General features: G+C 45.4%; 1 protein-coding gene across 6 annotated transcripts in view; it reads right to left on the bottom strand.

The window, feature by feature from the left end:
• The window catches only part of LOC140717613 (uncharacterized), a 344,930-nt gene that overhangs the window by 286,248 nt on the left and 38,893 nt on the right, over positions 1-19,789 (bottom strand). For all 6 annotated transcript variants that reach the window (XM_073031183.1, XM_073031184.1, XM_073031186.1 and 3 more), the window contains exons 5-6: positions 12,365-12,505; positions 1,476-1,511 (exon numbers count right to left, since the gene is read on the bottom strand). In XM_073031183.1, the coding sequence (XP_072887284.1) occupies positions 1,476-1,511; positions 12,365-12,505 (177 nt within the window). The remainder of the gene's footprint in view (positions 1-1,475; positions 1,512-12,364; positions 12,506-19,789) is intronic.

The following is a 19,789-nucleotide window of genomic DNA, read 5'->3' as shown; positions in this document are numbered from 1 at the left end:
CACCCTGGGCAGACCTGTTGTGGAATTCCAAACCCAGACATTCACCCTGGGCAGACACTGTGGAATTCCACACCCAGATATTCACCCTGGGTACACACTGTGGAATTCCATACCCCAACATTCACCCTGGGCAGACCTGTTGTGGAATTCTACACACAGACATTCACCCTGGGCAGACACTGTGGAATTCCACACACAGATGTTCACCCTGGGCAGACCTGTTGTGGAATTCCACACACAGACATTCACCCAGGGCAGACCTGTTGTGGAATTCCACACACAGACATTCACCCTGGGCAGACACTGTGGAATTCCACACACAGATGTTCACCCTGGGCAGACCTGTTGTGGAATTCCACACACAGACATTCACCCTGGGCAGACCTGTTGTGGAATTCCAAACCCAGACATTCACCCTGGGCAGACACTGTGGAATTCCACACCCAGATATTCACCCTGGGTACACACTGTGGAATTACATACCCCAACATTGACCCTGGGCAGAGCTGTTGTGGAATTCCACACACAGACATTCACTCTGGGCAGACCTGTTGTGGAATTCCACACACAGACATTCACCCTGGGCAGACCTGTTGTGGAATTCCAAACCCAGACATTCACCCTGGGCAGACACTGTGGAATTCCACACCCAGATATTCACCTTGAGCAGACATTGTGGAATTTCACACCCAGACATTCACCTTGAGCAGACCTGTTGGAGAATTCCATACCCAGACATTCACCTACTTGCTAAACATGTAACGTGGGCTTGAATGTGATCTACAGCAAGTCTGATCAGTCCCACAAGGTAACACAGCTAGATCACAGAGGCCCAGAAGTCCACTCAGCCATGGCTGGTGCTAACACAGTGACCTCACTGGCTCAGTCTTTGAACCTGATTAGTTAAAAGAAGGGAGGCTGCCAAGAATAGCATCCCACTTCTGGTTCAGAGACACTGTGAAAATGGAGCAGAGGCTGGAACTGGACTGGTCTAGAAGGATCTACAGTACACCAAACAGTGCAGTGATTTATTACAGTTTCTTTTTAAAAAAACTTTATCCACTTACTAAATAAGAGTATCAGGGATTTACAGGACTGTTGACGATATCAAATGAAAATACGATTACTAATATCTATAAATCACTCATTTCCCTGGGGGGGGGGTGCCGCACCTTTCACAGAAATCCCCCACTTTGTCAATGAAGCCTGTGAGCTTCCTCTCCAAAGACACACAAACACAGACATAACCCCCGAAGAGGAGCACACCACAGCGTAAAGGTAACTTGCAAAGCCAGATACCATTGGCTCCACCGCCACCCACTCCTGCAGCAGTTTCGTCCATTCCTGTCCTCACTGTAACCTGCTCCTAACTTCCTCACACAGAGTATCCAGTGCCCTTTCAACGTCAGGAAAACCATTGCCAGTTACAGCTGTTAAACTACTAAACCATCAGAGTGGATTCACACAGTACTCACATTTTTTCCAGGTGCCTCTGGGATGCATGACTTACACTGCAAAAGAAAGACAACAAACATAGGCAGTCATAGATTAAAGTAAACACCAACCTTTCACATTACCAACCGTACCCACTAATGTCAGGAACTCAAGATGAGGCACAGTCCCTAAGGGTCATTCATTATGTGTCAGTTCACCAACTAACTCAATGCGTATGGTGTGTGTGTGTGTGTGTGTGTGTGTGTGTGTGCGCGTGCGTGCGTGCGTGCGCATGCATATATATGTCCATATGCATGTGCACATGGATGTGCAGGCGTAAATAGAATGGAATAGTACAGCACATTACAGGCCCTTTGGCCCACAATGTTGTGTGTGTGTGTGCGCGCATGTGCCCATAATACAGAATCCCCAGATCTCCATCACAGGATAGAAGAATGAGTGGACATGCGTCAGATGCCATTTAATACACAGACACTTTGAGTGATTCCTCTACAACAGGGGTTCCCAACCTGTGGTCCACAGACCCCTTGCGTAATGGTACTGGTCCATGGTGTAAAAAAGGTTTGGAACTCCTGCTCTGTAGACACAGTGAAGGTAAAACAAAAAATGACACTACTTTGGCCTTTGCAGACAACAGGTTAAAAATTGGACAACTCCTGATAAGATGCAAAAAAAATGAGATTGCCCAGGGAGCTGCTTCAGGCCTGAGATCTAAAGAACAACTGAGCTCAGATTGAGTGTTGAACATCAGTGTTGCACCAGGATGTGGGTGAGGCCCTAAATACGTACATTACATCAGTATTTACCAAGGAGAAGCAGGTGGGTGATAATGAGATCAGTTTGGTTGAGATAGAGACGGAGCTAATGTTGGGTCTTTAAAAGAACATTAAGATGGCTAACTCACCAGGTCATCGAGAGAGGCAAGAGATGAGACAGCTTGTAGGGAGTTTGTGAGGAGTACAGGCAGATGATAGAGCAAAGATGCACTCAGCCTGACGGTCTGAGACTGGTCTATTTTAATGCAAGGAGTATCATAAACAAGGCAGATGAACTTGTAGAGTGTGGATAAATACATGGAATTATGACATTGTGGCCATTACAGAGACATGAATGTCTCAGGGGCAGGAATAGCTGTTGAGTGCGGCGGGCTTTAGGTGTTTCAAAAAGGACAGGGAGGGATGCAAAAGAGGTGGGGGTGTCGTACTGCTGAACAGAGATAGTGTCACAGCTGCAGAAAAGGAGGAAGTCATGGAGGGATTATCTACTGAGTCAGTGTGGGTAGAAGTCAGAACGTAGAACATAGAATAGTACAGCACATTACAGGCCCTTCAGCCCACAATGCTGTGCTGACCCTCAAACCCTGCCTCCCATATATCACCCTCACCTTAAATTCCTCCATATACCTGTCTAGTAGTCTCTTAAACTTCACTAGTGTATCTGCCTCCACCACAGACTCAGGCAGTGCATTCCATGGACCAACTACTCTCTGAGTGAAAAACCTTCCTCTAATATCCCCCTTGAACTTCCATCCCCTTACCTTAAAGCCATGTCCTCTTGTACTGAGCAGTGGTTTCCTGGGGAAGAGGCGCTGGCTGTCCACTCTGTCTATTCCTCTTAATATCTTGTACACCTCTATCATGTCTCCTCTCATCCTCCTTCTCTCCAAAGAGTAAAGCCCTAGCTCCCTTAATCTCTGATCATAATCCATACTCTCTAAACCAGGCAGCATCCTGGTAAATCTCCTCTGTACTCTTTCCAATGCTTCCACATCCTTCCTATAGTGAGGTGACCAGAACTGGACACAGTACTCCAAGTGTGGCCTAACCAGAGTTTTATAGAGCTGCATCATTACATTGCGTCTCTTAAACTCTATCCCTCAACTAATGAAAGCTAACACCCCATAAGCTTTCTTAACCACCCTATCTACCTGTGAGGCAACTTTCAGGGATCTGTGGACATGTACTCCCAGATCCCTCTGCTCCTCCACACTAACAAGTATCCTGCCATTTATTTTATACTCTGCCTTGGAGTTTGTCCTTCCAAAGTGTACCACCTCACACTTCTCTGGGTTGAACTCCATCTGCCACTTCTCAGCCCACTTCTGCATCCTATCAATGTCTCTCTGCAATCTTCGACAATCCTCTACACTATCTACTACACCACCAACCTTTGTGTCATCTGCAAACTTGCCAACCCACCCTTCTACCCCCACATCCAGGTCGTTAATAAAAATCACGAAAAGTAGAGGTCCCAGAACAGATCATTGTGGGACACCACTCGTCACAACCCTCCAATCTGAACCCTCCCTCCACCACGACCCTCTGCCTTCTGCAGGCAAGCCAATTCTGAATCCACCTGGCCAAACTTCCTTGGATCCCATGCCTTCTGACTTTCTGAATAAGCCTACCGTGTGGAACCTTGTCAAATGCCTTACTAAAATCCATGTAGATCACATCCTCTGCACTACCCCATCTATATGCCTGGTCACCTCCTCAAAGAACTCTATCAGGCTTGTTAGGCATGATCTGCCCTTCACAAAGCCATGCTGACTGTCCCTGATCAGACCATGATTCTCTAAATGCCCATAGATCCTATCTCTAAGAATCTTTTCCAACAGCTTTCCCACCACAGACGTAAGGCTCACTGGTCTATAATTACCCGGACTATCTCTACTACCTTTTTTGAACAAGGGGGCAACAGTCGCCTCCCTCCAATCCTCCAGTACCATTCCTGTGGACAACGAGGACATAAAGATCCTAGCCAGAGGCTCAGCAATCTCTTCCCTCACCTCGTGGAGCAGCCTGGGGAATATTCCGTCAGGCCCTGGGGACTTATCTGTCCTAATGTATTTTAATAACTCCAACACCTCCTCTCCCTTAATATCAACATGCTCCAGAACATCAACCTCACTCATATTGTCCTCACTGTCATCAAGTTCCCTCTCTTTGGTGAATACCGAAGTATTCATTGAGGACCTCGTTTACTTCCACAGCCTTCAGGCACATCTTCCCACTTTTATCTCTAATCAGTCCGACCTTCACTCCTGTCATCCTTTTGTTCTTCACATAATTGTAGAATGCCTTGGGGTTTTCCCTTATCCTACTCGCCAAGGCCTTTTCATGCCCCCTTCTTGCTCTTCTCAGCCCCTTCTTAAGCTCCTTTCTTGCTACCCTATATCCCTCAATAGACCCATCTGATCCTTGCTTCCTAAACCTCATGTATGCTGCCTTCTTCCACCTGACTAGATTTTCCACCACACTTCTCACCCAGGAACCTTCACCCTACCATTCTTTATCTTCCTCACCGGGACAAATTTATCCTTAAACATCAACCAGAAACAGGAAAGGGACAATAACTCTACTTTGTGTTTTTTGTAGATCCCACAATAGTAACAGGGACATTGAAGAGCAGATAGGGAGGCGGATTCTGGAACTGTGCAAGTATTGTTGTTTAACTTCCCTAATATTGACTGGTATCTCCTTAGAGCAAGGGGTTTAGATGGGGTGGAGTTTGTTAAGTGTGTTCAGGAAGTGTGTTCTTGATACAATATGTAGATAAGCCTACCAGAGGAGAGGCTGTACTTGATCTGGTATTGGGAAATGAACCAGGTCAAGGTGTCAGATCTCTTGGTGGGAGAGCATTTTGGAGATAGGGATCACAACTCTCATCTCAGATGTTCTCAGGGAAATGCACGGTAGAAATGTGACAAATATTCAGGGAACATTTGCAAGGAGTTCTGCATAGGTATGTTCCATTGAAGCAAGGAAGGGATGGGTAGGGTTAAAGAACCATGGTGTACAAAGGATGTAAAAAATCTAGTTAAGAAAAGCTTATGAAAGGCTCAAGAAACTAGGTACTTAGCGAATTCTAGAAAATTACAAGGTTGCCAAGAAGGAGCTTAAGAATGAAATTAGGAGAGCCAGAAGGGGCCATGAGAAATCCTTGGCGAGCAGGATTAAGGAAAACCCCCAAAGACATTCTACAAGTATCTGAAGAGCAAGAGAATGAGCCGTATGAGAATAGGACCAATCAGGTGTGAGAGTGGAAACGTACATGGAGTCGGAGGAAGTAGCAGAGCTACTTAATGAATACCTTGCTTCAGTATTCATCAGGGAAAAGGACCTTAGTAATCGTGGGGATGACTTACAGCACACTGAAACACTTGAACATACAGACATTAAGAAAAAGGATATGCATTTGAAAAGCATTAAGTTATCAAAAGACAATGATGAAGGTAGAACAGTGGATGTGGTGTATAGTAAGGCATTTATTAAGGTTCCCTGTGCAAGGCTCATTCAGAAAGTACGTAATCATGGGACCCAAGGAGACCTGCTTTGTGGGTCCAGAATTGGCTTGTGTAACCCCCTGGGTCAGCTCAGGCTCGCTCAGCTCATTCTCGTCTAGGGGGAGCAGCCTTCGGCCCCGCCAAACTGGGTAATCAGCTGGTGTGGATGCTGTGTGATGTCCCCACCTCGCCAAATAACAGACAGTACACCATATGTGATTAAATGATTACAATTTATAAAGATTACTATAACTAAATGATTAGTAACGATACAGTATATATGAAGGAAAAGAAAATAAAGAAAAGGCGCCAAACTTATCAAAGTCCAAACCACTTCGTGCACAACCGTTGGAGCTCAATTCCCGAAGTCTTTTGGCCACCATTCAATCCCCTCCGAACTCCTCGACTCGCAGCTCAGGACCACCCGAAGTGATCAACCAAGCACATCTATCTTCGTCTCCTCTCCTCCGGGTACCTCCTGGCCTTGGACCCCCGCTTGGGGTCCATTCCTCGCCCAGTTTACAGCATCGCGTCCTCTCTATCTCACCCTCTCGCACCGATCTCCCCAAAAGCCCGCCAACAATAGCTTACAGACTCAGAAGAAAGAACAACATTAATCCCAATTGGCTAACAAAGGAATACAATTCTCGTTATCAGTAAATTTTAACCCAAACAAGCTTCCAGCACTCTCTTGCAACAAAGAAACATTCCTACTTTTAACAAAACAAAGAAGCCATTTTGATTAACATACTCAGTAACAAAGAAAAAGAAGAAGCCCCTTTTACACTCTCCCCTCACCAAATAAAAGTCATGTCTTCATGACTATTAAATAACTCGCCACCTTTCCTGCCAACACACCCTAACCCAAGCACAAACAGTGACATTTCCTCCCCACACAGTAAACCTCACGCCCTGTTCCTCAGGTGCTACATAGGCCAACTTATCTGGGAGTTCCCTAACCCTCTGAGACCTCCGTACTCCCTCACCTAAACCCTTCAGGCTTGGACACAACTGGGGATACCTCGGGCTCACTACCAACTCCTCTCTCCAGGCTCTCAGTTTGCTGTTGCCCTCAGTCAGACAATTTTCTTCGTTTTCTCCAACTTGTAAGTCTTCCCACTGGTTCCAGATCACTGTCTCCAGTCTCTCCATCTTCATTTCAAACTTGATTCCGTAGAGACAGTCACTCACGAGCTGCGACCTTTGCCAGCCCTGGCATGTGTACAGAAAACGTTTTAATTCTGTAGTTCTCAGCCGCTCCTGCAACAACCTCACTTCATATTCTCCCGAGGCAAATCCAAATACCAGATCATCATCCACATACGCCAAAACTCCAAACGCCTCCACATCCCCCATGGTCTTCCACATGCCCCGCGGTAAGATTGAAAGGGCTCCGGATATGCCCTGTGGCATCTTTTCGGACCGGAAGAATCCTAGGGAACTTATAACAGCCGTCTTCTCCTTGTCGGCCCCACTCATCGGGATCTGGCAACATCCACTCCTCAGATCCAGCACCTTAAACCACTTCGCACCACTCAGATAGGCCATCGCCTCTTCGGCCCTTGGGGCCATATTCTGGTCACTGACAGTGCACCTCTTCAGCGCAATATAATCCACACATACACTGCCTACGTCTCCAACGGCTGTAGGGACCAGTCGCCGCTACAGGTGACTTCACTGAGGTGTCTTCAGCGGTCAACTCCCCTCCCTCGTGGTATTTCGCAGCGTCCACTAAAAGGGTCTCACCCTCAGATACTTCCCCCAGGCTGTACCACCACCGGCTCTCATTTAAATTCAGTTCCGGCCCAATGCTGCTACACACATCCGCACAAGCAGCTTGAAACTCTGGGTGCATCGACAATGCCTCCAAACAGCACTCACCCGCCTCCTCTGGGCAAGCCCCCAAGCGCATCAGCAGGGTATTGGTCCTCTCCAGAACCGAAACGCTTCCTGCCTCAACAATGTCCGGACACATCAGCATTAACGATTCACGAACCTCAGGCACCCCCACATTGGCCTCTGAGAACTCCATTTTCACTGACCAATAACCGTCGTCTGAATAACCACCGGCACTGGTACCCCAAATCTCCAATGCCCTCAATGTCGTCAAGGGTAAATGCTTCCAATAACGGTTGTAAAACGAACTGTACAGCAACTTGACCTGCGCCCCGGTGTCGAGGATGGCTTTAACGTGGCTTCCATCCATCCGTAACGACACCTGTGCACGTGGTCCCTCTAAGCCTTCAGGAATAGGGTCTGTTCCTTTCGGAAGTTCCTTAGTACATTGCTGGGAACGTGCTCCCCCAGAGACCCCAAGCCATACCCCCACTGGGCCTCCTCTAAGTTTCCCGACACCTCTCGGATCAACTGAACTACCGAGGGAGGAGCTGAACCCCTTAACAGATCCCTCTGGCACCGCAAGCAATTTATCTGCCCCCTAGCCAAAAAAAGATACCCTAAAGACTTTCCACCAACCTCCTGCCACAGATATGGTAAGCCCCCCAGCTGCGGCGTTTGACTTCCAGTCGAATCACATGCATTTTCCCACACTTTCACATAACTGGCAGCTGTCACTCCGAGGTAATTGGACCAGACAGTTCTAACAACGCCACCAGCCCGCCTACTCAAACTTTCAACCAATCACTGTCGCTTTCCCTCAGCTAAGCACTGCCACTCATCCAACAACTGAGAGGTCCGCTCCGTCCCTTTAGGGCTGGACATTATTCCAACAACTGGGCGGAGCCTACCACTGCTGAAACATCCCAACCTGTCATTCCTCACTCTCCTAACAGTACGGACAACCCATGGTCCCACCACCATTTCATCAGCGCTAGTCTGAAATCAAACAACGACCTCCGGGCTACCAACAGCAGCCACCCCACCCAACACACATGCAGCGATAACCAGCAATTGCACACCCGCAAAGGCACACCAGCTCTTCGCCACAGACATAATTTAAAGAGGGCGATCACACAGCTTCCACAGAAAGCAATCCAGACGAGCACCCTACAATGTAACCCCCTGGGTCGCCTCAGGCTCGCTCAGCTCATTCTCGTCTAGGGGGAGCAGCCTTCGGCCCCGCCAAACTGGATAATCAGCTGGTGTGGATGCTGTGTGATGTTCCCGCCTCGCCAAAGAACAGACAGGACACCATATGTGACTAAATGAATACAATTTATAAAGATTACTATAACTAAATGATTAATAACGATACAGTATATATGAAGGAAAAGAAAATAAAGAAAAGGCACCAAACTTATCAAAGTTTGATAAGTTCACTTCGTGCACAACCGTTGGAGCTCAATTCCCGAAGTCTTCTGGCCACCATTTGATCCCCTCCGAACTCCTCGACTCGCAGCTCAGGACCACCCGAAGTGATCAACCAAGCACATCTATCTTCATCTCCTCTCCTCGGGGTACCTCCTGGCCTCGGACCCCCGCTTGGGGTCCGTTCCTCGCCCAGTTTACAGCATCGCGTCCTCTCTCTCTCACCCCCTCACGCTGACTCCCTCAAAATGCCCGCCAACAATAGCTTACAGACTCAGAAGAAAGAACAACATTAATCCCAATTGGCTAACAAAGGAATACAATTCTCGTTATCAGTAAATTTTAACCCAAACAAACTTCCAGCACTCTCTCGCAACAAAGAAACATTCCTACTTTTAACAAAACAAAGAAGCCATTTTAATTAACATACGCAGTAACAAAGAAAAAGAAGAAACCCCCTTTACACTTGTCCATAAAACGAAAAGGGTGGTCACAGGTGGTTCATATTCTGTATGGAGGTCAGTGACCAGTGATGTTCTGCAAGGATTGTTTCTGTGACTCCTCCTCTGTGATTTTTATAAATGAGCTGGATGAGGAAGTGGAGGGATGGGTTAGCAAATTTGCTGATGACACAAAGGTTGGGGGTGTAGTGGATAGTGTGGAGGGCTGTCAGAGGTTACAGCAGGACATCAATAACAGCAGGATGCAGAACTGTGCTGAGAAGTCCAGATGGAGTTCAACCCAGATAAGTTTGAAGTGGTTGATTTTGTTAAGTCAAATTTGAAGACAGAATGTAATATTAATGGCAAAACCTTTGGCAATGTGGGGTATCAGTGAGATCGATCTTGGGGTCCATGCCCATTGGATATTCAAAGCTGCTGCGTAGGTTGGCAGTATCATTAAGCAGGCGTATGGTGTCTTGTTAGCACGATGTGGGATTGAGTTCAAGAGCTGTGAGATAATGTTACAGCTATATAAGACTTAGTTAGACCGCACTTGGAGGACTGTGTTCAGTTCTGGTCACCTCACTACAGAAAGGATGTGGATACTATAGAGAGAGTGCAGAGGAGATTAACAAGGATGTTGCCTGGATTGGGGAGTATGCCTTATCAAAATAGGTTCAGTAAACTCAGCCTTTTCTCCTTGAAGCAATGGAGGATGGTAGGTGACCTGATACAGTCATCACCATAGCTTGTCACACCAGACAGCCAGCTACTCTAGTGTTGTTTGGTTGACGTTGAGCAGGTCAGTGTCAGCTAAATCAGGTGAGAGTGGGCAGTTGCGCAGAATGTGTTCAATGTTCTGCACCCTTTCGCCACACTCACAGGATTCGCTGGTCTTTAAACCCCACTTCACCATATTGCCTCCTGTCCTACAAACTCCCGCTCTCGCTCTGTTGAGAGTGCACCACCTCCGTCGTCAAGCAGTGCCCCAACCGGCAACATTTCTGTGGGGTCTTGCACTGTATTGTTCAGTGGGGCTCTGGCTTCTGTTTGTTGCCAGAGGTCAATCCTGTATGTTTGGGGGGACATTCCGTGCGGTAGTTCCTCCACTGTAGCAAAGCTTTTCCTCGATTTTAGGCGGTTGGAAACTGGCACATGATGTTGTAGTGGGTGCTGTGGATCTGAGTTCTGCTTACCTCTTTCAATTTTTGTTGTAGTGTTTTCGGATCTCTGGGGGAGCAATGCCTGCAAGTCTGTAAATGATGTTACTGGGTGTGGGGCGCAGTGTGCCCATGATTATTTGCCAGGCTTCGTTAAGAAACGGGGGTATTTTCTTCACATGGACTGATCTGCCCCACACAGGTGTGCAGTATTCTGAAGGTGCATAGCAGAGTACTAGGGCAGTTGATCTAAGTGTGTGAGCATTAGCTCCCCATTTCGTGCCTGCTAATTTTTTCAAGAGAGAATTGTGGGAGCCAACTTTCCTTCACAGTTTTTGGATGTGGGTATCAAATGAGAGCATCCTATCCAGTGTCACACCCAGGTAAATTGGAGTCGGATGGTGTTCGAGCTCCTTCCCACAGCAGAAGATATTGAGTTTCCCAGCTGCTTCTTGATTCCTCAGGTGGAATGCACACTCTTGAGTTTTTCATGGATTTGGGTTCAGAGACCATTTTGCATAATACTGCTTCATTGCTTCGAGGACTGCTTAAGTTGTACTTCAACTTCTTGGAAGGAGTTAGCTTGTGTTGCTATGCATAGGTCATCTGCATAGATAAACCTGCATGTGTTAGGAAAGGTTGGTTGATCATTTATGTAAACATTAAGTAGTAGAAGTGCCAGGACTGATCCCTGTGGTAGTCAGTTCTTTTGTGGACTGTTGGAGTCAGCTCTCTCAAATGGGAATAACAACTTCCTACCTCTCGCCTAGAAGAATTAAAGGATGAAGTATCACAGCTAAAATCCAACAAAGCTGCTGGCATAGATGGGAATTCTTAATGAATTCCTTAAACATCTTGGACCTAAAGCACTCCACTGGCTTCTGTCCCTTTTTAACTGTTGCCTAAGATCATTAAAAATACCTAAAAAGTGGGAGAAGAGCCAAAATTGTTGCTCTCCTAAAACCCAATAAAGCCCCCAACATTCTTAAAATTTACAGACCGATTTCCTTGCTCTGTACCCTCTATAAATTCTACGAGAGACTCATACTGAAAAGAATATCCCCCTTAGTCTAACACCAGACCAAGCCAGGTTCAGGCCAGGGCACTCTTGCTGTGGTCAAGTCCTGAACTTAACCCAATATATTCAGCATGGCTTTGAAATGCGACAAATTACAGGAGTAGTATTCGTTGACTTAACAGTAGCATATGACACTGAGGCCTTCTGCTGAAGTGATCTAAAATGTTAAAGAATGAAACCTGATAGAGTTGTATAAGATGATAAGAGACATTCATTGTGTGGATAATCAGAGGCTTTTTCCCAGGGCTGAACTGGCTAACAAAAGGGGGCATAGTTTTAAAGAGCTTGGAAGTAGGTACAAAGGAATGTCAGGGGTAAGTTTTTCCACACAGAGTGTGGTGGGTACCTAAAACGCACTGCCTGGTGTACTGGAGACAGCACATATGATTGAGGCATTTAAGGGGTTCCTTGATAAGTATGTCAATATGCAGAGAATGGAGGAATTATCTAGGCAGAAGAGATTAGTATAGTTGTGTATTTGATTACTAATTTAATCAACTGGACACAACATTGTGAGCTAAAGGTTATGTTCCCATAAGGTATTCTTCTATGTTCTCTGTACGGTCTCCATCTGAGTGTGTTTTCAGCTAAGTGTGAGGTGTTGCAACAGATGGGAAACATGCGTCTTCAGTCAGTAGCACCAATGTGATATCACCGGGGTATCAGTCTGACTCACCTTTGTCTTTGACTTCTCATCAGCACAGAAGCACTTGGTTTCGACCTCCCGGCGTAACTGAGGCAGAGCTCCAGTTAGTATCCCGCTCTTCTTCACTTCGGCATTCCGTCTTTTCTTCAGTAGCAGCAGGTCCACTGCACACTGTAAGGAAGGCAGAGGATGAACAACAAAAAATAGAAACAGAAGGTGCTGGGAGCACTTAGCGGGCCAGGCAGTGCCTTTGGGAGTGAAACAGCTAATGGTTTATAACCATATAACAACTACAGCACGGAAACAGGCCATCTCGGCCCTTCTAGTCTGTGCCGAACACTTACTCTCACCAAGTCCCACTGACCGACACTCAGCCCATAACCCTCCATTCCTTTCCTGTCCATATACCTATCCAATTTTACTTTAAATGACAATACCGAACCTGCCTCTACCATTTCTACTGGAAGCTCGTTCCACACAGCTACTACTCTCTGAGTAAAGAAATTCACCCTCGTGTTACCCTTAAACTTCTGCCCCCTAACTCTCAACTCATGTCTTCTTGTTTGAATCTTCCCTACTCTCAATGGAAAAAGCCTATCCATGTCAACTCTATCTATCCCCCTCATAATTTTAAATACCTCTATCAAGTCCCCCCTCAACCTTCTATGCTCCAAAGAATAAAGACCTAACTTGTTCAACCTTTCCCTGTAAATTAGGTGCTGAAACCCAGGTAACATTCTAGTAAATCTTCTCTGTACTCTCTCTATTTTGTTGACATCTTTCCTATAACTCGTGATCAGAACTGTACACAATACTCCAAATTCGGCCTCACCAATGCCTTGTAGAATTTTAACATTACATCCCAACTCCCATACTCAATGCTCTGATTTATAAAGGCCAGCATACCAAAAGCTTTCTTCACCACCCTATCCACATGAGATTCCACCTTCGGGGAACTATGCACCATTATTCCTAGATCACTCTGTTCTACTGCATTCTTCAATGCCCTACCATTTACCATAAATGTCCTATTTGGATTATTCCTACCAAAATGTAGCACCTCACATTTATCAGCATTAAACTCCATCTGCCATCTTTCAGCCCACTCTTCTAACTGGCCTAAATCTCTCTGCAAGCTTTGAAAAACTACTTCATTATCCACAACACCACCTATCTTAGTATCATCTGCATACGTACTAATCCAATTTACCACCCCATCATCCAGATCATTAATTTATATGACAAACAACATTGGACCCAGTACAGATCCCTGAGGCACACCACTAGTCACCGGCCTCCAACATGACAAACAGTTATCCACCACTACTCTCTGGCATCTCTCCAGCCACTGTTGAATCCATTTTACTACTTCAATATGAATACCTAACGATTGAACCTTCCTAACTAACCTTCCATGCGGAACCTTGTCAAAAGCCTTACTGAAGAACATATAGACAACATCCACTGCTTTACCCTCGTCAACTTTCCTTGTAACCTCTTCAAAAAATTCAGTAAGATTTGTCAAACATGACCTTCCATGCACAAATCCATGTTGACTGTTCCTAATCAGAACTTGTCCATCCAGATAATTATATATATACATACACACACACACACACACAGTATATATATAAAATATAGTATTATACAGAATACTTACTATTAATTTATCCACCACTGACGTCAAACACAGGCCTATAATTGCTAGGGATACTCTTAGAACCCTTTTTAAACAATGGAATCACATGAGCATTACGCCAATCCTCCGGCACCATCCTCGTTTCAAATGACATTTGAAATATTTCTGTCAGAGCCCCTGTTATTTCTACACTAAACTCCCTCAAGGTCCTAGGGAATATCCTGTCAGGATCAGGAGATTTATCCACTTTTATATTCCTTAAAAGCGCCAGTACTTCCTCCTCTTTAATTGTCAAAGTTTCCATAACTTCACTACTTGTTTCCCTTACTTTACACAATTCAATATCCTTCTCCTTAGTGAATACCGAAAAAAAGAAATTGTTCAAAATCTCCCCCATCTCTTTCGGCTCCACACATAGCTGTCCACTCTGAATCTCTAAGGGACCAATTTTATCCCTCACTATCAATATAACTATAGAAACCCTTCGGGTTTATTTTCACCTTACTTGCCAAAGCAACCTCATATCTTCTTTTAGCTTTTCTAATTTCTTTCTTAAGATTCTTTTTACATTCTTTATATTCCTCGAGCACCTCATTTGCTCCATGCTGCCTAAATTTATTGTAGATATCTCTCTTTTTCCTAACCAAATTTCCAATATCCCTTGAAAACCATGGCTCTCTCAAACTTTTAACCTTTCCTTTCAACCTAACAGGAACATAAAGATTCTGCATCCTCAAAATTTCACCCTTAAATGACCTCCATTTCTCTATTACATCCTTCCCAGAAAACAAATTGTCCCAATCTACTCCTAAATTCTTTCACATCTCCTCAAAGTTAGCCTTTCTTCAGTCAAAAATCTCAACCTTGGGTCCAGTCCTATTCTTCTCCATAATTATATTGTAACTAATGGACCCAAAGTGCTCCCCAACACATACTTCCGTCACCTGACCTATTTCATTCCCTAACAGAAGATCCAACACTGCCCCTTCTCTAATTGGTACCTCTATGTATTGCTACAAAAAACTATCCTGCACACATTTTACAAACTCCAAACCATCCAGCCCTTTTACAGTATGGGCTTCCCAGTCTATGTATGGAAAATTAAAATCTCCCACAATCACCACCCTGTGCTTACTACAAATATCTGCTCTCTCCTTGCAAATTTGCTCCTCCAATTCTCGCTCCCCATTAGGTGGTCTATAAATGTTACTACACCTTTCCCATTCCTCAATTCCACCCAAACAGCCTCCCTAGCTGAGCCCTCTAATCTATCCTGCCAGAGCACCGCTGTAATATTTTCTCTGATAAGCAACGCAACACCTCCCCCTCTTGCCCCTTCATTTCTATCACACCTGAAGCAACGAAATCCAGGATTATTTAGTTGCCAATCACACCCCTCCTGTAACCACGTTTCACTAATAGCTACAACATCATATTTCCAGGTATCAATCCATGCTCTAAGCTCATCCACCTTTCTTACAATGCTCCTAGCATTAAAATAAATGTATTTAAGAAATTCTCCACCTCTTCCTCTCTGTTGATCTCTAACAGTACAAAGAACTTTACCATCTTCTTTTTCTTCCTTCTCCCACACATCTGTTCCTACACTCTGGTTCCCCTCCCCCTCGTATCTAGTTTAAATCCACTGGAGCCTCTCAAGCAAACCTACCTGCAAGAATATTTGTCCCCCTCCAGTTCAGATGTAAACCGTCCTGCCGGAACAGGTCCCACCTTCCCTGGAAAACTGCCCAATTATCTATAAATCTGAAGCACTCCCTCCGGCACCATGTCTTCAGCCACGTGTTGATCTGCACTATCTTACTATTTCTAAACCCACCTGCACGTGACACTGGTAGCAATCCTGAGATTGCTATCCTGGAGGTCCTGTCCTTTAACTTGGCACCTAGCTCCCTAAACTCACCTTTCAGGACCTCCTCACTCTTCCTATCCATGTCATTGGTCCTTACATGGATCACGACGTCCAGCTGCTCACCCTCCCTCTTGAGAATACTGAGAACTTGATCTGAGATATCTTGGACCCTGGCACCAGGGAGGCAGCAGACCATCCAGGATTCTCGATCTCTTCCACAGAACCTTCTATCTGTCCCCCTAACTATCGAATCCCCTATCACTACTGCTCTCCTCTTTTCCCTCCTTCCCTTCTGAGCTGAGGGTCCAGTCTCAGTGCTAGAGACGTAACCACTGCAACTTGTCTCTGGTAGGTCGTCCCCACCAACAGTATCCAAAATGGTATACTTATTGTTGATGGGAACGGCCACAGGGGTGCTTTTCTCTTCCTGTCTATTTCCCTTCCCTCTCCTGACAGTCACCCAACTACCTGTCTCCTGACTCCTGGGGGTGACTATCTCCCTGAAACTCCTGTCTATTTCTGCTTCTGCCTCCCGAGTGATCCAAAGTTCATCCAGCTCCAGTTCCCTAACACAGTTTGTCAGGAGCTGCAGCTGGATGCACCTTTTGCAGGTGTAGTCATCAGGGACAGCTGTGCTCGCCCTGACTTCCCACATACTGCAAACGGAGCACTCAACTGCCCTAACCGCTGCCTCCATTACCTACACCTAAGCTAATTAGATTAATTAAAAGAGCTTACCTGGCCTTACCTCACCTGGAGTGAAGCTCATACTCAGCCTCTGCTTGCTTTTTAAAATTCCCCCGCTGATCCCAGAGGCCAACTTTCACGCACTTGCGCAGTCGTGCCCTGTTCAACCTCGCCTCTGCCTGTTCTCGCCGAAGCCTGATTGAGCCAAAGCCATCCCACTCTGCCTCAGTCCACTCCGACAATGGCCGCTATGACGATGGCCACTGTATATGGCGGTCTTTCTTTTAAACCTTTGGCGCACTACGTCACACTCCTGCGCAGTCTAGCCTCTTTGCCCCGATCAGTTAAAAAAAAACACAGCTTCTCTCCAGCTTCTTTTACCTCTTCCTTCTCTGCCTCTTGCTTTGATTTAAAAAATTTAAAAAATATTTTCTTATCTAAACTGGTTCAGTATAAAAGGAAAGAGTATGCTCGAGTTGCTTTGTTACTTCTCTGACCTGTACTGGGATGAACATGTCATAAAACAACTGTAACCATAAGACTTTTGCTTCATTCTTGACTTCTGAAGAACCTCTGGACAACATAATCTCCAAATCCAACATACCCTTCTCACTATCAGATTCAAAAACAACAGAAGTACTATTTAAAGTATCCTGACTGGTTGCATCCTGTCTGGTAATGCAATTTGAATATGCAGGAACAAAAAAAATCTGCAGATTCTGCTCAATACCTCATGGTCCCATCCCTCCCAACCACTGGTACTAGCCACAATAGGTACTACCTCAAGAAGACAACATCCATCATCAAAGATGTCTACCGTCCAGGCCATGCCACCTTCCAACAGCTACCGTCAAGCAGGAGTTTGTAAGGCCTGAAATCCCACACCACCAAGTTGAGAAACAGCTTCTTTCCTTCAACCATTCAGTTCTTGAATGAACTGGCACAGTCTTATCAATACCTCAATATAGTAACAGTCTTATCAATACTTCAGTATAATAAGTCATCAATACCTCAGTATTGTAGCACATCTTATCAATACTTCATTATAATTTCACAGTTTTATCAATACCTCACTATAATTTCACAGTCTTATCAATATATCAGTATAATTTCACAGTCCAATCAATACCTTGCTATAGTAATACAGTCTGACCAATACCTCAGTATCTGGATCAATAGTGCTGTGCCAGCAGCACTTACAGCGCGACATCGAGCTGGCAATTTGCTGGCAATCAATTAGAGCTCAAGAAAAGCAGCTATGATTTACATAAAGCTATCAAGGCTGTGAAACAACAATATAGGGACAAGATTAAGTTAAGATTCACAACGCATAGCACACATGACTTGTGGCGAGGGCTGCATATCATTGCAGACTTCAAAGCCAATCAATGTGGTGCCGCCAACATCATGGCCTCTCTCCCAGATGAGCTCAATCGCTTTTATGCTCAGTTCAATGTCGCTAACTCTGAGCCTCTGAGGAAAGCCACCACTACAACCTGCAACCTGGTCATCTCTGAGGCCGAGGTACGCAGGTTTCCAACAAGTGGACAGTTGCAAGGCTGTGGGACTGGACAACGTCCCAGGACAAGTACTCTGGATGTGTGCAGCACAACTGGCATGTGTGTTGACAGATGTTTTTAACCTTTCCCTCTCCCAGTGTAGAGTGCCCTCCTGCTTCAAATTATCCACCATTGTCCCAGTATCAAAAAAGACCGAGGTAACATGCCTGAACAACCGGCATCCTACCGTATTCACCTCAATAATAAGCAAATGCTTGAGAGGCTGGTCAAGGATTACATCTGCAGCTTGCTACCACCCAAACTGGACCCCCTACAATTCGTCTACCGACACAACCGATCAACAGATGACGCAAAAGCCATTGCCCTACACACCATCCTTACATATCTGGAGAAGAAGGATATTTATGTGCAAATGCTGTTCTTGGACTACAGTTCAGCATTTACCACAGTTCCATCCAGGCTCAACAAGAAGCTCAGAGACCTCAGCCTTGACCCTGCCTCATGCAGCTGGATCCTGGACTTCCTCTTAGATTGCCAGCAGGTTGTAAGAATGGGCTCCCTCACCTCCACCCCTCTGACTCTCAATACAGGAGCCCCTCAGGGCTTTGTACTATGTCCCCTCCTTTACTCCCTGCATACCCATGACTGTATTGCCACCCACAGCTCTAATCTACTCTTTAAATTTGCTGATGACACTTCATTAATTGGCCTTATCTCAAACAATAACGAGGTGGCCGACAGGGAAGAAGTCATCTCTCTGACACAGTGGTGTCAAAAAAACAACCTCTCCCTCAATGTCGCAAAAACAAAGGAGCTGGTTGTGGATTATAGGAGGAATGGAGATGGGCTAACCCCTATTGACATCAATGGATCTGGGGTTGAGAGGGTAAACAGCTTTAAGTTCCTCGGCATCCACATCACCGAGGACCTCACGTGGTCTGTACACACCAGCTGTGTGGTGAAAAAGGCACAACAGTGCTTCTTTCACCTCAAATGGTTGAGGAAGTTTGGTATGGGTCCCCAATTCCTAAGAACTTTCTACAAGGGCACAACTGAGAGCATCCTGACTGGCTGCATCACAACCTGGTATGGGAACTGTACCTCCCTTAATCACAGGACTCTTGCAGAGAGTGGTGCGGACAGCCCAGTGCATCTGTAGATGTGAACTTCCCAGGATTCAGGACATTTACAAGGACAGGTGTGTGAAAAGGGCTGTAGGATCATTGGTGACCCAAGTCACCTCAACCACAAACTGTTCCAGCTGCTATTAACAGGGAAAAGGTACTGCAGCATAAAAGCCAAGACCAACAGGCTCCAGGACAGCTTCTTCCACTAGGCCATCAGACTGATGAACTCACACTGATTTGTGTACTCTATATTACATTAACTGTTCCATTTATTATGAATTACTATGATTGCACATCACACAATTAGACGGAGATGTAACGTAAAGATGTTTATTCGTCATGTATGTGAAGTTTGTAAGAAATAAAGTCAATTCAATTCAATATCATAACAATCTGATCAATTACTTCAGTATTGTAACACTGTGACCAATTTTGCATTGCATTGGACTTTTTTTCTTCTGTGTTCTTTCTTGGAAAATTTTGCATAATTTATATTTTGCTTATGAATGCATTGAATCTGATACTTTGTGCCTGCAAATCTACTGCAAATAAGCTTCTCATTGCACATGATCATACAGTCCCTTTGCCAGTCATTTTCAGACAATTATTCAC

Source organism: Hemitrygon akajei, chromosome 28 (genome assembly GCF_048418815.1).
Source record: "Hemitrygon akajei chromosome 28, sHemAka1.3, whole genome shotgun sequence".
In the NCBI taxonomy this organism is placed as follows: Eukaryota; Metazoa; Chordata; class Chondrichthyes; order Myliobatiformes; family Dasyatidae; genus Hemitrygon; species Hemitrygon akajei.
Note: the sequence above shows the minus strand (reverse complement) of the source record. Positions and strands in the feature narration are given on the sequence as shown.